This window comes from Pinus tabuliformis, chromosome 2_2 (assembly GCF_031772625.1).
Source record: "Pinus tabuliformis cultivar Carrire ecotype Pingquan chromosome 2_2, CPIR1, whole genome shotgun sequence".
Classification (NCBI taxonomy): Eukaryota; Viridiplantae; Streptophyta; class Pinopsida; order Pinales; family Pinaceae; genus Pinus; species Pinus tabuliformis.
This window is the reverse complement of record NC_142300.1, coordinates 378,916,849-378,940,051: the sequence shown is the minus strand read 5'-3', so window position 1 is coordinate 378,940,051 and position 23,203 is coordinate 378,916,849. Positions and strand designations below refer to the sequence as shown.

The 23,203-nt window shown below is 32.5% G+C and overlaps 1 protein-coding gene across 1 annotated transcript; it reads left to right on the top strand.

The window, feature by feature from the left end:
* Positions 1-2,885: 2,885 nt before the first annotated feature.
* On the top strand, positions 2,886-6,706 carry LOC149192826 (oxygen-evolving enhancer protein 2, chloroplastic-like). The gene is made up of 4 exons (XM_089404720.1): positions 2,886-3,244; positions 3,359-3,591; positions 4,059-4,109; positions 6,289-6,706. Exons 1-4 carry the CDS (start codon positions 2,971-2,973, stop codon positions 6,547-6,549), a joined length of 819 nt encoding a protein of 272 aa, XP_089260846.1. The 5' UTR covers positions 2,886-2,970; the 3' UTR covers positions 6,550-6,706.
* Positions 6,707-23,203: the final 16,497 nt, after the last annotated feature.

The window sequence follows — 23,203 nt, the reverse complement described above, 5'->3', positions numbered from 1 at the left end:
CTTTAGGCAAAATCCACATACTAACTAGACTAGCACCATTGACGATGCAATGTTTCCCCTCAAATGAAACTCTTCAATGTATATCTATCATACAGTAAATTAAAAGAATATTCTTCCTAAAATTTGGAACAAATAATGCATTTCTCAACTTATGAACATCACCTAATGGAATTAGGAAGGAAATGGATCCCACTCATGTTACAAGATAAGTCATCACCTAACTATGCATTCTTTCCTCCCTATTAATCCTAAAGTCTATTTGAAGAGTGACCTATCATAAGTCACATGTCTGAAATCTCGACTATCCACATACCATCCAACACCAAGCATAGTGTTAGAACAAAAAAAAAGACCATGGAGAAGGGAAACTCTAATTGAGAGGAATCCTCCACTATACTTGTTATAGTCCCAACTACAACTTGTTTTTCTCCACTTCCCTTATTCTTCAATGGACACTAGCTAGCATAATGTCTCATTACATCACACTAGAAACACACCACTTTGCTAAAATCCTTATTTCTTTTATCTGCATCCTCATTTTTCTTGTAATATTTCTTGCTACATTTTTTAATCCTCCTAGCGAGATCAATCACATCTATCTCGTTATGTTTCCATAAATAGTCATACATTTTGATTTATTTTTGTACAAGATTATTCCAAATCTTAGAAATAGGGGAAAGATGCTCACAAGCACAAACACCTTCAACAAAAGGAATTCACCAGAGGATAAGTCCAATCAAGGTAATGGAAACTAACTCCATATCCTCCACTTGTGCCTGTATGATAGCCAACCAATCTCACAAATTTTGGCCCTATTCAGATAGCTCACCATAGTGTTTATCTTGCTCATTCAAATGATTGAAAAAGACAAGATATTTGAAACAAATCAACCAAACCTGTAAACATGTATTTATCTATCATATTCTTTTTGATGTGAGGGTCAAAATGATCATTCACTGAATCAAGAATGATTCTCTTTACGTTGCCATCCTTCTTATAATGAATGGCCAGCCATGTTGGATTAGTAGGTTTGGAACCATTTTTGCAACATGCTCCCCAAGATTGGCTTCCTCCATAAGCACTTATAACCTAATATTCTGAGAAATAAAACTAAAAACTCCTTCCAACTCATCACTCTCTCTAAGAGTCATATTATATATTTTGAAACAATCCTCAAAGGCAAAATCAATAGTAAATTAAGTAGAAGAAATCCCTTTAGGGTTCAAATGCTTTTGTCAAGTGACCAAGGGCTTCATACCTAGTAACCTCAACAAGATCAGGCACCTCTCCTAGGTACACCATAATTAAAATACCATCTCTCTTTCATGAAAAGAGTGATTCCAACAAGATAATTCTCCTACCATGTAGAAATTTCATGAAATCAAAAATTTAAAAATTTCACCTCTTTTCTAGAAGTTCTAGTACCATGAATTATTAGCCTTAGGGATAACCTAAAATATAATTTGCAATGTCAAACCATGGACAATATTTCACTAATTTTCAACCCCAATCAACAAGGAAGACAAGTTTCATCCATCTAAGGTAACCTTATCAAGCATAAACTAGATCGAGAATGTACTTTATGGCAAGAGTAGATATATCTTACCTTCTTCAAGACCAATTTTAAAGCCCTTAACACTTTTAGCCTTAATGTCAAACTATGGACAATATTTTACTCTTCAATCAACAAGGAAATATAAGAGAAAGGATATCAAATGTGTGCAAAAAAGTTTCATTCCTCTAAGTAGGCTTATCAAGCATAAACTAGATTGAGAATGTACTTTATGAAATATACCTTATCTTCTTTAAAATCAATGTTAAATCCCTTAACAATTTTAGCCTTAACTTATGTCAATCAACAAAACATACAAATGCTGGAAATTACTAAATGGCAATGCTAGATGAAAATTCAATTTACAATGAAACAATTTTAAACAAATAAAAGCTTTATATATGTATAGACACACACACAAGAGAAGAAATTCAAGTGCATACTTCTTAACTTATCACAAATTGATAAAATCTAGGAAACTCTTGAGGCAAATCAAGTAAACAATAACTCCACAAAAATTCTCCACAAACTAGTATCGAGCTAAAACCAAACAAGATATCTTCTCTTCTCCCATTCTTCAAAATGCAATCTCAAAATTTATCACCAAAATCTATCTCCTTGTCTCCTTATACTACAAACCTTAACAATAATCATGTTAAAAACAAGCATAGATCCATCTTAAATACAGATCTAATATGCCCAGAGGGATCAATTTCTTCAGGTGCAAATTTTTTTATGAACAAATATTATTTAAATGTTTTGTATAGTTATTTAATTTTTTTAATTTTTAGAATTTTAATTTTTTTTATTTTGGTTGATATGAGCAAAATTTCAACCCTTACACATCATAGTGGGCTGTAAAATAAACCTCTCCACTAAAAAATTGTACATGGTAAGATTTACAAAATCCTAATTCAATAACTCCAAAATATATATAAATCTACACTATCTCTATTTTAACTTTAATTTTTTAAAACTAAAATTTTCTATAACTCTATAGTTAAAATAAGATAAATCATGTATAACATAGGTATAATGAAAATTTTGTAATTAATATATATAGTTATAATATACTATGAAACTCTCTTCAAAATGAGCAACATAGGTATAATGAAAATTTTGTAATAAATATATATAGTTTTAATATACTATGAAACTCTCTCCAAAATGAGCTTTAGTGAATACTATTTTTGCTATTTACAATGCAAATTTTATTTATTAAACAAAAAAATTAATTCCAATCACCAAGAAGAGAGGCGTACGTGTTAGCCAATAGGAAAGCAGGAAGTCTTATCCAACGAAATCCAATCTCATTCCATTCATCCGTTATTCATCTTCCCCTATCCACAGATCTCCCCACTTCACACCAAACGATAACCAGAGAAGAGCAGAGCAAAGCGAAGGAAGGAAGGAAGGAAATGGCTTCTGCTACACCAGCGATTGTGCTCCGCACTCCCTCATTCTCCTCCCGCGGGAGTTCCTTCAACGGGACAGCTCTACCCGCCGCATACGTCAAGTCTTCGTCCCTCATTCCTTCCAAGAATTCCGTCTCTTGCCGTGCTCTCAAGCCGGCCGACGCAGAAATCATAAGGGCTCTCGCAACGCGCAGGCAGCTCGCTCTCACGCTGCTCGCTGGAGCAGCAGCCCTCACCAGCAAGGTCTCTCCCGCAGACGCAGCCTACGGCGAAGCTGGTAAGTAACATTTTTACTCGTTGTAAAATCAGTCATAACTATCTAGCAGTGTAGATTTTGAGAATATTTTCCCATTCCAAAATAATCCGACGGCTGCATCGTTGCTATCGACAGCGAACGTGTTCGGAGCCGCGAAGAAGAATACCGATTTCATCACCTACAGTGGCGAGGGATTCACCCTACAAATCCCGTCAAAATGGAACCCCAGCAAAGAGAAGGAGTACCCTGGACAGGTACTCAGATACGAGGACAACTCAGACGCAGTCAGCAACGTCTCCGTCATGGTCATTCCCACCGACAAGAAGTCCATCAAGGATTTCGGTCCTCCCGAGGAATTCATTTCACAGGTATATGCAACGCTTTGCTATTTTTTTTTACTGGACTGAGAAGGATTTTTATTTTGGAGTAGTTTTTAAGGGTGATGTTTTGGAATTTTTAATAGATTTATGGTTGGGATAAAAAATTAGGTTAAATTTTGATTTGTATTATTTAAAATGGTTTTGATTATATATATAGATTAACATTTTCGAAAACTCTTAAAAATATTTCAATAATAAAAAAATTCCTTATCAAATTTGTAATTTGAATAAATTCTTAACAAATTTTAAACAAATTAAATCCAAAAATAAACCAAAAAATTTCCAAACAATAAACAATAAAACTTACTCTTTAATTTGCCTAATATTTTATAATACAGCTTTTAGCAATTGAATTACTCCATGAAGTATTGCCCTTTGTGATTATTATTTATACAAACGACCATGAATATTTCACTTTTGCTCATGGACTCTTCCGCCTCATTGAATGAATGCAGGTGGATTTCTTGTTGGGCAAACAGGCATACTCTGGAAAGACACAGTCAGAGGTGAGTATAATTTTGGTCTCTTTTCTCAAATAGATTTTAGCTATATGATTTTCGCCGCAGGAATTTGATGCTGTTGCCTTAGCAAAAATGAAGATCAACGTTATCTCTGGCTGTAGTCCAGTAGTTAAGTTTGGGCATTGTCATGGAAACAGAGTATGTCAAAATTTAGGTTGGTGGTGAACTCTATGTTCAATAGGAGGGTGTCTCATTAAAGAGGGGTTGGTTATTAAAAAAGATATTAAATTAAATTTATAAATGTAAAATTAATTGAATTATTGAAAGATTTAATGGTAAAAGGTTAAGAGTTATTGGAGGATAGGAAGGATGGAAAAAGTTACAGTGTTTATGAAAATAGTCTTTCGGATTAATCATATGGTAAGGATTGAGTCGAAGTTTCGAACCAACTAATGTGGTTCTAAATGTCCACCCAATCCTTAAGATGTGACTAATCGGAAAGGCTGTTTTCTAAATTTATGGGTCACAAAAGTCTCCCATCTAAAGTTACAGTATTTTAAGATGTGACTAATCGAAAAGGCTGTTTTCTAAATTTATGGGTCACAAAAGTCTTCCATCTAAAGTTACAGTATTTTTATTTATTATTGGTAAAGTTTAATCTTTTGAAATTAAAGACGGGTTGGTTATTTAATAAGAGATTAAATTAAATTTATAAATGTAAAATCAATTGAATTATTAAAATATTTGCAAAATTTAATGGTAAAAGGTTAAGAGTTATTGAAAGATGGGAAAAGTTGGTAAAAGCTACGAGTCTTTTTATTATTGGGTAAAGTTTAATTTCTTTAAGTTAATTTATTTTCAAATTATAGAAAACATAGAATATAGATAAAACTGGTGTGTTTATGTTAAAATAAATTTAGTATTTAGAAAAATTTAGTATACTTAAATGATATAAACTATTTAATTTAAATACATAAATTTCACTCAATATATATATAGCTCACTTAAAAAAAACTTTAAATAAAAATCAAAATAAAAGCAAAACCCACTTTATCAACTTAGGAATTCCCATTACAAATATTTTTTAATATAAATAAATAAATAACATTAAAAAAAATTTACAAGCTACATAATCTTACTTTTATATATATATATATATATATATATATCACTTAGGAAAAACTTTTAAATAAAAAAACCAAAATAAAAGCAAAACCCACTTTATCAACGTAGGGATTCCATTACAATTTTTTTTAATATAAATAAATAAATAACATTAAAAAAAAATTGACAGGCTACATGTTCCATTTGAAGAACTTTTTTTAATAAAAGTAAATGGAATAAAAAATAAAGCTCGCTTCACATTTCTTCATAATGACAGGCAGATTACATTTGAAGACGGTATAAATCCTGTATAACACTAAATTAAGAATACCGATGACTTTGTTATAATAGTTATAACATTTGTTATGTGTTTTGGAATGTTTTGGCATATTTTTGAGTTAAATTCTTTGGCATATTTTTTCAGTTAAATTGTGAACTTTTTGGAGTGGGGCGTTCTAAGAGTTTCGTTACAAATTTATAAAAAAATATTTCGCAGATTTTTTATCAAATTTTTAGAATAAATAAAATTGAAGTTGTTTTTAGTGTGATTTTTTAGATTTTCTGATGTTGTGGAAAATTTGCAGGGAAAATCTTGATTTGTGTTATTTAAACTGGTTTTTTTTTACTGTATATATGGATTCAGCACTCTCAAAAACGCTAGGACACTTCAATTGTGCAGAGTTATCCATCAAACTTGTGATTTCAATAAATTCCTGCCAAATTTTAGAGAAATTAAACAGGAAAAACCCATAATAAAAATTTCCAAAAATCGTACTAAAAACAACTCCTATAAAATTAGCCGAACCCATAACTGTGTAGAATTTTCAAATAACTTTTTTTTTTGGAATTCAAAACTAACTCTGAGAACTCTAGATTTACAACATCCATGAATTTTCAAATTGGTTGAAGTGGAAGCTCCCAAGGTTTATGTTTTTTTATTTAAACAAAAACACTTCTTAACGTCTCTTTCATTGTCGGCTTTAATGGAACTTTGCGATTGGAATGCTATTTTCAATAAAAAATCAAGACCAGCTTAACATTTCTTCATGGTGACAGATTGCAGATTAGATTTCAAATTAACAACACCAATAATAACATTTAAAATTTTGGCCCTTGACAGGGAGGATTCGATCCTGATGCAGTGGCAATTGCATCCTTACTAGAGGCATCAACCTCTGTTAGCAATGGGAAGGAATATTACAACATTTCTGTATTGACAAGAACAGCCGACGGTGACGAAGGAGGGAAACACCAGTTGATCACTGCAACTGTTAAAGATGGAAAGTTGTACATGTGTAAGGCTCAGGCTGGTGACAAGAGATGGTTTAAAGGAGCAAGGAAATTTGTAGAGAACACTGCTAGCTCCTTCAATGTTGCTTAAATTCCAAGCTTAAAACAATTTTAAGATATGTATGTACTATGTATATGATCATAGCTTTCTTGATGTCTATTTTCCGATGAAATATTTCAATCTTATATTCGGGGTTTTGTAGTTTTGTCAGAAATAGAACAGTATAAAGAGGATTTTTAATTTCGTATCCTTTATGCATTTTGTATTGAACTACAGTCTGATAATCAAGAAACACTCTCATTATAAAAATAAGAGTGTTTGGAATAACACAAATACCATAAAATGGTAATTGTCTTTTATAACGAGGAATCGTTCAGGAGTGACATGATCCATTACGTGTTCAAGTTTTATGGAATTTATTATATGCTTCTTTGTTCACTATAAAGCAGAGGGAGCCTAATTTAGGGTTATGGAGCAATGCAGGTCTGTTAGAAAAAAAAAATTAAATGAAATTCATAGAAAAGAGAAAAGCAACATTGAAGTTGGTTTACATCTTAATTCTATTTCAACTGTAAAGTGGTAAAACTGTATTTTGTATTAAAAGGGTTTAGAATAACACAAATATCATAAAATGGTAATTGTCTTTTATAATGAGGAATCGCTGAGTGAGATGATCCATTATATGTTAAAGTGTCATAGATTTTGTTACAGGTTCTTTGTCCACTGTCACGCAGGTGTCTAATTTAGGTTTAGAACAATGCATGTCTAGAAGTTGACTATATGAAAGAGAAAAATATTTTAATTCTTCCTCAGCTTTTTACCTTCTGATTCTGTTTCGACTGTAAGTAGGAACTCTACTTTACATTTATATGTATGAAACAATGCACATTTGGAAAGGAAAATGATTATGAGCGTGTGCCTCGATGTCTTTATAGGTGTCTCATCACATTAAACTCAGTAAATATCACCACCAAAACATCGTTCATGGATTTTAGTAAATATGAGGGCTTGTATAAAGGAGATACATAACAGAGAGGGGAATTAAAGTGTAGGTTTATTATTTTTATTTAGGCTAAAATGAATTAAAGATTTGAATTTTTTGAGTTATATAATTAGAATGTTTTAAAAGTTTCAAGTTGAATATGAATTTATTTATATACTTAAAAATATACTTAAATAAAAGATATATATAATTTTACTATAAATAAATATAGATAACTATATAATTTTACTATAAATAACTATAATCAATTATATGGTTGATGGATTTTATTTCAAAAATCATAACACAAGAGAAGAAGTTAAAGGGTAAGTTAATTATTTTTTATTTAGGTTAAAAATTTATTCAAAATTAGTTGGAATTAAATGTTTGAATTTCTTGATTTATATAATTACAATGTTTTAAAAGTTTTACTTGGAAGATGAATCTATTTATATATTTAAAAATACACTTTAAATAAAAGATATATATAATTTTACTGTAAACGTTTATCTGTCTTTTGACCATGGTTAACTATGATTTATTATGATTAAACAAAAACAACTATAATGAACTATAGTCAAGTATAATTTACTATAGTCAAGTATAGTTAGATACAGAAATTATGGTTATCCATAGTTCATTATAGTCAATTATAATTTACAATAGTCAAATATAGTTAGATATGGAAAATTATGGTTATCCATATACAATTAGATGTTGACCATAATAAACTCTCCTCAATCATAACTTGAACATATTTAACCATAATTAACCATGATCAATTAATTCTCCCCACACTAGTGTCAATTAACACACCCAGTTCTGATCGATCAAGTTCTCGCTATTAACGGGAGATTGATTTCTCGAGAATGTCCATCACGAAAACGGCCCAGATCAGATTAATGAGATGTAGACTGTTTACAAATATTTCCATGTGTCCCTGCAAATTATTTTTATACCGAAGGCTCGGTGTTTGTAGAGCAGGGTCAGCTCCTAAATATTTTATTCATAGAGATTTGTTGCATCTCAGCTCTTCTCTCACAGCCCAGATCAGATTAATGAGATGTAGACTGTTTACAAATATTTCCATGTGTCCCTGCAAATTATTTTTATACCGAAGGCTCGGTGTTTGTAGAGCAGGGTCAGCTCCTAAATATTTTATTCATAGAGATTTGTTGCATCTCAGCTCTTCTCTCACAGTTTTCGTGTTGAAGTCCATATTGAAAGCAATAGCAAGCGCTGATGATCTCCGACCGTTTGGGCTGGTTTGGTTGTAGATTCATGCCATGTTGTTGGCACGTATGAAACGATAGATTAATACTGGCGATAGTAGTCGCCCTAGTAGACTGTATAAAAGATAGTGATTTCGTCTCTTCGAAATAGGAGTCCTTTGTTGGCATTCAGTACAAAAATTATTTGGATTTTGGTCAATAAACCCGTAGCCAAAGATGAGCCGAAAAGTTTGCTTGGGTTTGTGATCTGCTACAAGGGTTTATTATCAGCAGATTGTGAGAGTTGGCTAAATTTATTGGTTCACTCCTTGCATTCACTGTCTTTGAAAAGCGTGGTTGTGATATTTGTGGAATGTTTGATAAGGTTGATATCATGGTCATTTTATGGTTTACTAGAGGTGTAGTAGTATGTTGGAGGAGGTGATGAAATTTGGATGATGGTTTATCAACGAATTCTCGTGGATATCGTAAGTTTAGTTTAGTTTTGTATTGTTGTAGGTTTATCTTTTTTAAGAAGAGGATTGATAGAGTTCTGTTTGTTTGTTTTTATAGGAGGTGGATTATCTTTATATTTATCCATATTGAAATTGAAATTAATTAGTTTTTAGTTAAATAAAAGGATGCAAAAGATATTTGGGAACCTATTTCTAGCTTTGTACAATCATATGCAGTAAACTAATGTTGGATGTGTTATTCTAGTCATCCTAAAAAAAATGTGTTATCCTAGTCATCGTCAAAAAATACCATGAATATTTTTTTATGGATGTAGTTGCTCCTTGTACTAGTAGAAACTTTAAGGTTGTCTTGTAATTTTAAGAATTTTTATAATGAATTTTGTGATAATTAGCAAAATCATATATTATAAATGTGTTAGAAATTTCAACTAGGAGTCCTAAAAAAAGGGTTTGTCTCATAATCTAATTGTGAAGGGATCTCAAGGAATTTGTGTATATCCAAGTAGGCATGAAGTTCTATTTTAGCTAATTTGTTACATCAACCTCTAGAGAACTTTTCATGGGTCCAAGCCCATACCACATAATAAGGACTACTCCTTAATGGGCAAAACTAAAAATGTAGAAGCTTAAGCTATTAAGAGTGTAAAAATTAAGGCTTACACAATGTTGTCCTCACCCTTGAAAAATAGTGGAGAATGTGTGGAAGTTGTAAGCAAGTTGCTTACCAACCCCAATGCTTGACTTTGGCACAAATCCAAAGAAGCTTATTACTTCAATTATGGAAAAAGAGCTTATTAGGGCCTCCCAACCTACCTTATCTCGTGGGGTGGGGGTAGTATGGATCAATATCTATCTGTGCACTTTAACTCTCAATTGTCTCCTAAAATAGAACATTTTAAGAAACCATGGAAAATTATAACACTAAATGAATAATTCCCACCCAAAATGCAAAGGTGCTTTCTCAAAATGTTATTAGCTCCCTAGCGGGCTTGAATGATAATGAGAGGATATATTTCTAAGTTGAAAAGTTATAATGAAAGTGGTATCATGCAATGCTTAGGCCCTAATTGATCCTCACAATGATTGATTCTCCAAAAGTATTTTATATTATTTACAATTTAGATATGTTATGTTTGCAAGAAGTTAAGTATAGTTTCTTATTTAAAGATAGTCCTTGAAGTAATCTAGTCAAACACTATTTTATTGATCATGCAAAAGGAAAAGATAGGGCCACTACCTTGCTTTCTTAAAATAGGTACTTGTCATTAGCCATGGATTTGACCCCACACACTCCCTATTATGTCTATTCTTGACTTGGATACCCAATTTCTTACCCATACTAATATAAATGCCTCAAACTATGTTGATGAGAGCATAAGCCTATAATATTTGTTGTTTGAAGAGCTCCTCATGCCACCTAGTTGTTATGTGGAGATTTAAATAATGTTGAGATGCATAAAGATAAGAGATTTTATTACTAGTTAGAATGAATCTAAGATAGGAAATATCCACAAATCACATGAGGACTGTGATTTGAATTTAGGTTCCTAAAAAATTCTACCACAAGTACCCTCTTGTGTTCTAGTTTCACTTGGTCCAATTTTTAAAAAGGTGGTGAAAGACTATTGAAGCAATTTGATTGAGTCATGTTTATTAAACAAAACATTTTCTTCTTTGATTATAAAAACCTAAGCATTTCTTGGGCTTTGGGTGAGCTTACCCTATTTGATCATTATCCCATTATATTTTATCTCTTTGGGAACTACAAAAAAATAAAATATAATAGATTAATCTTTTGCTTTGATCATTATCCCATTATGTTTTATCTCTTTGGGAACTACAAAAAAATAAAATATAATAGATTAATCTTTTGTTGAATGTCCCTCCCATGAAGCCGCCAACTTGTATTGAATGCATTAAATGCATATGGAATTATTAGCCACAACCTAGAGGGCATATGGGGGTGGATATCTTGACCATGGTATGTTATCAATCAAGTCATTTTTTTTGTGGGGCTAGAGCTAGCTCACTACTATGAGGGATTTGGAACATAACGTTACAATAGACGCATTGGAATAGTTTGCATGATAGTAATTTTGGCCTTTATAATGAGCATAATGACCATACCTATGAAAAAGTGGTGAAGCTAAGGCACTTCTTAAAGCTAGAAGAAATTTACAAAGCTTAAAGGAACAAGTTCATGTTATATTGCACTAGATTAAGTTGGGATATAGGTTAACCAAGGCCTTGTTTACATATTTTTCCAATATGGCAATAATGGATTATATTAATGCAAAAGCATCATTATACTTTGAACCCCCAAAATTTTATTTGAGTTCTATGTCCCCCCCTTATTCAAATGGATAGCTAGAAGCCATGTCAAGGAACTGGGTTTGATGTCATGGGAGGGGAATTTAGCTCCAAGCTTGTTATGAGTTATCTTATCCCCCTACCCAAATTGAAATAAGTCATTGGAGTCCATCCAAAGCACTTGAGGAGATAGGGTTAGGATACACTAAGGATTCAAATTTTCTTTGACTTGTTTGTTCCTACCCCACGTCGCATTCATGTGGTCAACCTATTTCATAATTGAGTAGTTGAACACTTGGGAAAATATAGGAGACCCCCATTGCTTGGTATGTCAAGGGTTATTTTATGTGTTTTTATGGACTTCAATGAAGGAGTAGCATAAAGGATTAAGGAAAAAAATGCATGTCTCATGACACACCTTTATTTATAAGTTCATCTCAAGCAACATAAGGGTTAAGAGGGAAGAGCAGAGAGAGGAAGGAGGAGAGAAGAGGAAGAAATTGAAGAGAATAGAAGAAGAAGGTGATAGATATAGAAAAATTAAAGGAGGAGGGAAACATATAATATGAGAAGAATATGGGTAAGGGCAGTGCTAGGAGAAAGGAAGCATGCACATTTTGAAATAAAATGGTTCTACCAATGTGGAAGATAGAATCATATTGTAGTAAAGGAAGAAAGGGAAGTTTGAATAATAATGTTGCATAGAAAAACAAAAGTAAATAGCCAAGGAATGAGCTCGTATCTCTTGTATTGGTAAAAGAAGGTCACTAGGCCTAAAAGAAAAGGAGACAACTGGTGATTCTCTAGGAAAGAGGATAAGTTTTTGTTGATTGCGAGTAACCCATAATTCCTTGGTTTTGAAAGAGGAATCTCTTATGATTTTGTATAGTTAATGTAATCCTAGTTGAGACTTAGAACAATGGGAAAGATGTTAGAGAAAGGGCGTGGCCCTGTTATTTTTTTATGTTATAATAGATATAAAAATAATACCACATTCAGTTTCATTCATTTATAAATTTAATTTAATGTTAATACTAATCAAATACGTGTGTGTTGCATGCATGTGATTTTATTTGTCTTCCAACTTTACTATAAGTTTTAAAATTTTAGCTCCCAAACTGAGCATTACAAGTCTATATTTTTTATGTTCATTGAAGAAGATATTTCTTCCAATAGTATGGAGTTGAATGTTAGTGTTTTAATTTGGCTTCTTGTGTGCTATATGTCTATGTGTGTGTGATTTACAAACAATACGCCTATGGCTGATCTATTTCACCAACATTAATATTTTTAAAAATGAAATTAAATGAGTTCTCTACAATTACAAAGAGGTTAAGATCATGGATATTCAATTATTGTTTCTTAAATAGTTGAAATGCATGGTTATAAATTCCACCAAACAAAATCTATAGTGAATTGAATGAACCATGTTTATTTAAATGAGTCTACACATCACCAAAATATGTTTTCAAGCTACATCCATCAACAAGCAATGCCAAAATGAAATAGTATTGTTCATATCAATGGGCATATGTAGCAATCAAGCCCATTCACACATAGTTGTCAATGTTAATACAACACATAATGTGGGTATGTATGGAAACATGCATGTACTAAATTTGTAACATGCTAATAAAAAACATCTCTATAAATTCAAATTTCTAATTGAGAGTGAATTCTACTATTGAAAGGTAATTCTTCTTTTGAAATGTGGTTACAATATGCTCAAGAACTTAACCCTATACCCCACCAGGAAATTAATTAACCATACATACGGATGTCAAGTAATTTAACAATATATAGAGCCTACAAACATATTGGGTAGCCAAAAGAGAACATTGTAGATGTAAATAATATGTTTTTATTGTTGTTGGCTTGCACAAAACATAGAGGGTGGCTCAAATTGCACTATGTGTTGAAGTATATGGTAGAATACATCTAAAGGGTAGCTATAAGAGGGTTATCACACACTAAACAAAGCATACACAATATTCCCAAGAAATTCAATGGTTATGTTGAAGCCTCGAAATTCGCTGCGACAACATGGGGGATAACCAACCGGTCCGGACCTTAAAAGCAACTCCTTTTCCGTTTGGTATAATGACTCCCACTGGGAATAATCATATCAGATTCCCAAAGAGGATTGATTTGATAATGTTGTTGGGATGATATAAGATATAACGGAGAATGATTCAACTAAGTATAATCTAATCTAAATAATAAACACATGCATATATCTTAATCTAACATTATATGACTATAAATATACCCGAGAATAAACTAAGATATGTGATCTACAGAGATGTCTCAAAGCAATTGGTAATAAAGATCATTCAACTGCCAAAAGAAATGAAATCGTTTAATGATAATTGTTTTGGATAAATAGTTAGACAAAAAAATTGAGAAAACTATATCACATATAGTAATTGTTCATGTATTCAAAATAGAATTAGAGCTAAAACATCATACAAAAGTGAAATAATGCAAAACTATAACTTAGATTTTCATACATAAGACAATCAAGAGAAAAAGTATTTCTAATGCATAAATAAAACACAATCATACAAGAAAAGTACCATATATGAAAGGTTCTGCTCATGGGCTCAACAATATTGATCCAATTTCATTCAATCAAATACACTCTAAGAGTAGAGAAGTGTAATTTCAATAGACCATGCTCGATATTCAAAGAAAAATTGATCTTGTTCCATTAATTTCATCAAAACCTTCCCAAAAATACAGAAATGTAATGTCTTGAAAAGTGTTTTTTATAAAAATCTAGACCCCCCTCTAAATGCATGAGATGGTTTTAAATACTAAAATACATGCCTCAAAAATAGATGAGGAGGTTTGAAACAAAATTCCTCAGAGTGGGCAAAAATAAAACTTAAAATAGAATTAAACTAATGACAAGCTCCTTTCAACTTGAACTAACTCAATCGGCTAACTTGATCTTTGAGATTGCAAATGTCGATCATGGGTTTGAGCTGAGGTGGCTGGTTGATTGTGGATTTTAATTGTCCAGCAAATATGGCATCTGACAAGGCTATCACCATCTTTTGTGCAGAGGTAGTTAAACATCGCAGAGTCATCCACTGGCTATGTGGTTTTACTATATACTACTAGTATGATTCACGATCTAGTTTGGTCAGTTGTTTAATTGCTTCTTCCTTGGTCTGCACTATCTGTTTCCACTGTTGTTCCAATTGTTTGATATTTGCAAGAAACCTTGGTATGCACTCTTTGACAATGTTGGAGCTATGGAGTTTTTCATTAACGACTTCTATTATATTGCTTGTTGCACCTACTTCTATTGATGTTTCCCTTTCTGCCTATTTTAATCACTTATCCCAATCTGTAAATAAAATGTCTTTGTGGGATTATTCTATTTTTTGTAGGTCAGCCTTTCTTCCTTCATCTGACACCTGCCAGGTAATAAATTCAAAAATTCTTTTATGGATTTCTTCGTATTCAAACCTCATATCAATCACTTGATTTGTCAATTTATCACTTGTCTCATAGTAAGGATTAATCTATGAGATTTTTTTAGGAAGAACATTTCTTCTTGCTATATTAATAGGGAATTTAGCTTGATTGATTCTTTGATGAAATCTTTAGTTTGAGGGTTATATTTAAATCTATCCACCATGGCTTGCATTTGACGAATCTGCGAGTCATTTTCTAATAAGCTGCTCTGGTGTTGTAACCTCATTTGCTAGAATTCCCTCTAAAGCTGAGCTACTTGTTGTTCTGCTGGTTGATTAGTTTTTCTTATTCTAATTGTTGTTCAACCAGAAGAATTTTCTATTTTTTTTCTTTTAGCAGCATTTTGACTTTTGTTTCTTTATCAATGGTTGTTGTGAAATAAGCTCCTACAAACTGTGACAACTTCGTAATATTTTCCAATGGGTCAACAGGAGTGTCCTTCCACACAACATCCATGGATTTGTTTTCTAGAGTTACAACAATGATGGTGTCTAATTTCCTCTTCTTTCATTGTCTTTTGACTACAGCCTTATGAGTAGGACTGTAGAATATATCTAATGGAGGTATCTCTTCAATTTTCAAGACAATTTCAGAAGTAGGAAAAGCAGGAATAACCTCAATATCTTGAGTGTTTGTAGCCCCTTTCTCTGTTGTCTCTGGATTTTCTTTGTGCTGATTCTGTTCAGGGGTTTGCAATTCAAATGTTTCCTTAAGATTTGTGCATGTTTTGAGCTTTTTATTGAATTGCTCCCATTCCCTGTCTAATTCAATGACTTGGATCTTCCCTGTTTAAGCCGAAGTGGAACCGACCTCTATTTGTTTCTTGGCCAAGGCCTGTTTGGTTGTTTCCTCAGTATTTCCTCTTGTATCTTTCTCAGAATATTTATTAGGACTCCCTTTTCCATTCTAAGATTGTTGTTCTGACTGTTCCAGACTCATGAGTCGACTTCTCTTGCGTTTCTTCATTGAAATTTTCCTTTGAACTTCCCTCCAGGCTTACACTAGGAATCAGTTCTCTTATTGGTTCAATTTGTAATAGGTCCAATGGGACCTTCAACAATCTTTTATTCCTATACACATGAAAAACATTAATATCATGTGGGCTTAACTGTAATGATGCTAAATGTAGGACCTGTAAAAATGTTTTGGCTCCTTCAAATAGGTCATCAAAGAAATCCCCTTCATGGGTAAATTGTTTGACTTTAAGCATAGTCGTAAAGTCTTTAGCAACTTGATTTGGGTCATACTGTCTCCCTAGAACTATGGTCAATTTTAGAGACATAATAATCTTTGCTTCTTTTACTATGTGCCCATAGTCATGTAGTGCAAAAGCACGCCATTGTAATGGGAAGGTTGGCCAAATGGCTTTCTTATGTTCCCTTAGGGCTTTGGTTAAACCACCCTCCCCTATTATTTGGTAAGTTATTTCTCTGGCCAATAGCTTATTTGTAACGTAATATGGGAGGACATGCAGAGCAACAATGCTCCCAAAAACTCTAATGTAAGTGAAAGTTTCTTCACCGAACCATCTTGCAACTGGAAAGATGTCTATCTTGGATTCTTCGGAAAACCTGGGGGTTGTTCTATCAAAAATGGTTTTATGAATAAGCAGCATATACCTTAGCAGATTTTGTAAAAATGGGGATGGAATTGGGATTCCCATAAGATTTTATGGTATACATGGATGGGGAGAGGGTTCTGTACAGTCCACTTCCAACCCATGTTTGGAAATTGAGAACAAAAACAAATGGCATCCATAACATAAGCACTCATATAAAAAGGAGGAAAAATTCTTGAGGAAACACTTCTCTTTTGTCTATATTCCCTAATAGCCATTGCTAAATTGTCTGATAAAATCTAACTCCAGTTCATAATTTTTGTGTTAATCGTTGCATCAATTAATGGAATCCATTCTATAGAAAATTTGGTACTATCAGCTTTACCAAATAATCTACACATCATCGCAGCTGCGAAATTATGTGGGGAAGAGAGGGATGCCATTGGGTACATACCAGATTTGTCTCATTTGAATTTTCCTTCGCCTGAACTCCAATTCTGTGTAACGTCCAACAGGTCCTCGTTATCTTTAGCGAAATGCTCAAGGAAATCTTTGTTATAGAGATTTTCAGGGTCTGGTAGCCGATACATGTGGCGTAGATTGTCTGGTATGAAAGACCCCATGACCACATGTGTTTGATTCCTGAAAGTTCTATCTAAGACATCTACATCATCAACCAGCCATTTTACCATATCTGTGTATGGAAAAATATTAGGTCTTGCTACTATTCTGTGTAAAAATGAACATGTTGCTTCAAAGTAAGAAGCATCAGATGATTCTTGGGCATTAGTTGTTGCCTTTGTTTCTAGTGGCCTGGGTTTCTCTTCTTCTAGTAGGTTATACATAGCTTCCCATGATGTGGTTCCTCCATCTTTGTTGTAGGTGGTATCGGAGAAAAGTGGTATCATGTTTGATTTCTCAGATGTAGTAGCTTTTCCCTTCTTCACCATATTTTCCAACGTTGTTTTCTTTGGAGGTTCCCTAAAATGGAGAAATGGAGATTATCGGATAAACACAGAGCGAAAATGACAGTGAAAATTCAATGATACAGTTAATTCCGAAAGGTGACAAGGAAGAAGCTTTTATTCAAAAATGTAGATGAAAGATATCAAATCATGTCAAGTTGTTTTAAACATAAATTCCATTAAAACTCATTAAATATGCACTAAGAACTTTTATTATGGCCTTTAATAACCATTTAAGTCATCACATCGCAAACGTGTGAGGAAAAACTTTAAGGTAATGAGTTTAAAGTGCGAAATGCCAATTATGCGATTGCGATAAAGATTATCGCAATATCACATTTTCGATGATGTATTATTTCAGAGTTGTTTAGAATTTTGTGAGATGTGATGTGAGCGGAGTACCTTTTATCATTTAAAGTGCATTTTTCTTAAATAAATGTTTATTGTATAAAGTGACCTTTTACTATGCGTCGGACTTAATCAATGTTTATAACATTTGTCACATACTTTCATCAGGTCCGGGTCATATCGTGTTTTGAAATTTTTTCATAGTTCACAAGATTGGCCTTTGTGTAGGCACCGTGATGTGATGAGTGTTGGCTTATTATCTCGCAATATCACAATTCGCATATTCCAAAGGTTTTGTTAGTTGTGCTTTTTGTGAATGCTGATATGTGATTGTGATAGGCACTTCATTTGTGAATGCCGATATGTGATTGTGATAGTCCTTAATTTTAAATGAAAAGTTTAATGATATCATAAGTTTGTTACAGTGATCCCTCTTATCGCAATTCACAAACCCCAGTTTTTAATTGACCTTTTGGCACACATGATCTGGCAATATGCGATAAAGCGAGAATTGCTAGTCGTAAATGGATTTGGCCTGATACTTTATATTATTTAGAAATTTTTTCCTAAGGATTCAAAAAGAAAGCGCTTAAGTGATAAGTTTTTGGAGAATTTTTGTAAAGGGTCCCCATTTATTGATAGAATATTAACTATTAAATCAATAAATGCAGGGGTTGTTGAACAGTACAACAATTGATGATTCACTGGAAGAACCAGTTACCTCTGATATTTTTTTGAAACTTCTAAACTTCCAAAATAAAGATAGTTCAGAAAATAGGAATTACATGAAATTTAAGTAACATTTATCTGAATAAGAAAAAAAATCTCACCTAATTATCATCTATTTGATATCCTCTTCAAAATGAAAATTCCTTTGCCTATATTAGTCTTTACTTGGTTTAAAGATAAAGTAGGGGGCTCTTACAGATTAGCTTTTAGATGTAATCATTTGTCATAGGTAGAGCCACTGCTGCCAGCAGACGTCCATAGCCTCAACAAGGTTACCTTTTAACCAACAATGATTCAATATCCCATCCAGATAATAGTCTAAATTTTAGAGATAAATTCAGACTGATATACTTATTCTCTTCTCTTTCTTTTTTAAACAATTTATTTATCTTATAGAAATTTTCTTTTTTTCTACTTAAAGTCATTGTCTTGGTTTGGTGGCCAAAAAGTAACAATGCCATTCACTGGTTGTAATTCAACTAAACAAGTTGGCTCGTGATGAGACCCCTAATCTTTTGATTAAAATAATCTCAAGCCATTACCCTGATTTGATATGCAACATTGGTAATGTCAATCTATTATTTCCCTATGAACATGGTAAGTCGGCTCGTAATGAGACCTCTTATCTTTTAAGTTTTAGTATATTTTAGAATTACACTCTAAAAAGAGAACAATTTACTGGATGGGGAGAATCATTGACTCCTTAAGAGTTTTTGGATGACAATTTTAGAGTTGAAGGTGCTTATCCACAGAGATTCTTTGATTTATTAAATATACTTTTCTTGACTGATAATAGAACAAAGGTCTCTTTATAAAGTTGGGGTTTTACAAAGGATAAATGATTTTGGTGGAAAACAAGAAAATTAAAAGAAATAGAACTTAGCTTATGTCTCAAATGTCATAATTATCTTCTTGACAATCTCTACTTATACAAGCGAAAAATCAAAATATAAAAGAGATTTTTATTGAAAGGCCAAAAATAAATACTATTTAACTTTTATTTTCCTAGGAAAAGTAAAGGCAATAGTGTACAAGGGATAGAAGAGGTTATCTTCTATGAAAAATATTTCTTCAAAATCTGCCCATTGACAGGCAAAGAATCTCTCTTGCCTGATAAATCTTGTAGTAGAAACATTGATGGGCTGATTTGTTCCATGATTTGAAATGGGCCAAGCCACATTCTTTGGAATTTGGTATGCTTATCTTTTTCCTCGTGTGCTTTATCCCACTTCAATACTAAGTCTCCGAGTTGAAAGGATTTAGGACTTACAAAATTTTCATCAAATGAATATTTAACTAACTATTGATGATGTGCATGTATGATCTTGCCTTTATCTCTTTCTTCTTCGAGTTTGAGAATTTTTGATTTCCTTAATTGCATATAAGAGGAAGGAGTTTCTTCAATAAATTGAACTAGGGCTAGAGAGGGAATACCTACATTTGTAGGAAGAACGACCCCTTTCCCATAGACAAAATTAAAAGGAGAAGTTCTTATTGAGGCCTTCTATGTTATTTGATCTACCCATAAAGGAAATGTTAAAGATTTATGCCCTTTTTTCTGACTTTGATCAATAGTTTTTTGATGATCCTTATGAGATTTTTATTCGTAGATTCGGCTAAACAATTTCCATGAGGATAATAGTTAGCAGAATATTTAATTTTGAAACCTATTTTAAGAGCAAATTCTGTCATAGCATTTCCTATGAAATAGGATGCATTATCGAACATGAGGGCAGTTGGTAGGCCAAATCTAGTAATAATAAATTGATCAATAAATTCAATGATGCTTTCATAATTGGCTACCTTAGGTGGAATTGCTTCCACCCACTTAGTGAAGTAATCAGTTGCTGTAAGGATATATCTATGCTGCTTTGAAGAGTGAGGAACGATCTCACCTATTATGTATAGTCCCCATTGCTCAAATGGTTGTTCAATGTTAACCAACTGTAATCGTAATGCAGGTTTCCTTTGTCTTCCAACAACTGTTTGATAAATTTTACACTTCCTTACATATTTGTGTGCATCTTTGAATAAGGTTGGCCAATAATAGCTAGCATGTAGGATTTTATGCACTTTTGTGTCTACTCCAAAATTTCGACACGCTGGTCCATCATGGAGGTTCTGCAAAACCTTTCCCTGCCTTAGATTTTTCAAGGCACTTAAATGAAAAAGAATCATAATTCTTCCTAAACAAAAAATCATTGATGATTTCATATTGCTTAGCCTTTAATATCAAAGCCCTTCTTCTTTTGTAGCTGAGCTGCATAAGAGTGTATCAATTTTTCAAATAAAACATGATATCAACATATTTAGATTCAATATCATTGAGGCTTACCTCACATGTTTGTATATTATCACCTGAATCTTTAGATGCTAATAAGTTAGATGCTCCAGCTAACATTCTGTAGAAACCTTGACCTCTAACAATTTTAGCTGGTCTAATGTCAATGTCATATTCTTGCAGTGCTGCTACCCAATTTTCTCTTTTCTCACCTAATTATCTTTGCATTAGTAAATTTCTCACTGAAGAGAATGAAACTATTACTTTAGTGTGAGTTTTAAGAAGGAAAGGTCCGAAATGTATTATTGATTTGAAAACAACAAAATCCTTATTTTCAACATCTAAATAATTCAATTCAGCACCCTGTAAATTGGAGCTAAAAAGTGAAATTGGTGCTTCAGCTTTCTCATCATGGACCCGTGTCAGAATAACTGCATATGATGTCTCGGAAGAAAAAGTATATAAAATAAAATGATTAGAAAATTTCGGATTTGCTAAAGAGGGAGCATTTATAATCGCTTGTTTGATAAGATTAAAAGTTTCATGCTTAGTATGTCCCCATTTAAAAACAAATTTTTTCTTGATCATAGATTGGAGGGTTAAAACAATTCGTAAAAATTCAGGGTCAAATCTTTTGACAAAATTTATCTGACCTAGGAAAGATTGCATGGATTTTTTGTTATGAGGCAAAGAGATTTCATAAATTTCTCTTATCATATCGAGATCTATTTGAATGCCATCTTTAGATACAATAAATCTAAGAAGTTTACCGTCACTTAAAGCAAATAAATATTTCTTTGGATTTAGGGAAATTCAATATCTCTAACAATGTTCAAAGATTTGTTTTAAGTCCTTTAAATGATTACTGTGCTTTTTTGAATACATAGTTATGTCATCTAAATAAATTACCACTGTTTTATTCACCAAACCTTTCAAAGCTATATCCAAGGCTCTCTGAAATGTTACACCAACATTGGTTAATCCAAATGGCATCTTTTGATAAGCGTATGTTCCCCATTTGGTTCTAAATGTGGTCTTTAGTCAATCATCTGGATGTACGAGAATCTGATTATAACCTGAAAATCCATCCAGAAAAGACATTAACTCTGAGCCCGCAACTGATTGCAATATCTATTCCATAGGAGGCAATGGAAAGTTGTCCTTCTGACAAGATTTGTTGAGATTGTGAAAGTCTATACAAATTTGAATATCACCATTCTTTTTCCTGACTGGAACTAGGTTAGAAACCCACCTTGAATGTCTGACAGGAAAAATTATTTTGGCTTTGAGAAGTTTATTCAATTCAGACTTGATTTGATTTTCTAAGTTTGGGTGAATCTTTCTCAACTTCTATTGTACAGGATTTTTGTCAGATATCATAGGAATGGTATGTTGAATGATGGAAGTATCATATGTCTTAAGATATTCATAATTCCAAGAAAAAACATTTTTATATCTCTTCAATAAATGAATAAAGGCTAATCTCTCATTGAGTGTAAGACTAAGACCTAGATGAATATTTTGAGGCTTAAGGTCAGTTCCAAGATTAACTAACTAAAACCTCAAGGTTGAACTTTGAAGCTTTGAATTATTAGGTTTCTTGAATCTGTCCTTAAGATCATATAGATCTTCCATCTTAACCATTTATTTAGGTATGGGATTTGCACTTGTTTCTTGCTTAAGATGGCTATCGTTTTGATCTTCATCTATTATTTGGTCATCATAAGAGCCTTCAGATGTTAAAAAATTTATGATATCTAGATCATTATTAAAAACTTGTCAATTAGTGATGTTATTAGGAATAGAAGGCCTAAAAATTAATTCTATAGAAAATCGATCAGGACTATAATCTCCTAATGGTATGAGCTTGGTTGCAACGTTACCCAAAAGATCGACACTTGCATTTTGAAGTCTTGGAATTGAGGGAATGTTAAATGCTGCCAAATGTGAGGTGAGGTCCTGGACTAGTGATTGATAATGTTTCAAATGTCTAGAAAGACAGTGAATAGTATTCTTCACCTGTTTGATTACAATTTCTGAATCTCCAAATACTTGAAGGTATTTAATATCAAGGCCATGGCTTAATGCTTCATATTCAACATTATTATTTGTACATTCAAATTCAAGTAGGCATTCCAATATGCAACCTGCTCTAGCTCCATCATTAGATTTAGATCCATCAAAAAATAATTTTCAAAATAAAGAATTGACTACAGGTTTATCTACACAGTTGATACATTTAGAAGAATCCATTTGAAAAAAAATGTTGATTTGTGATGTAACATAATTTTCCAAAAAGGGTGAAGTACTTGCATTAAAATTTCCAAAAATTATTTGACTGAATAATTTCCAATGATATTACTATTGTATGTGATGGGCTCATTATCTCCTTCCAGTT

What these genes read in the sequence shown, in the direction of transcription:
- LOC149192826 (XM_089404720.1), top strand. Translation starts at nt 2,971, where the DNA reads ATGGCTTCTGCTACACCAGCGATTGTGCTCCGCACTCCCTCATTCTCC. An exon ending in CCGAGGAATTCATTTCACAG is followed by an intron (nt 3,592 to 4,058) that starts GTATATGCAACG and finishes GAATGAATGCAG; the next exon opens with GTGGATTTCTTGTTGGGCAA. An exon ending in CTGGAAAGACACAGTCAGAG is followed by an intron (nt 4,110 to 6,288) that starts GTGAGTATAATT and finishes GGCCCTTGACAG; the next exon opens with GGAGGATTCGATCCTGATGC.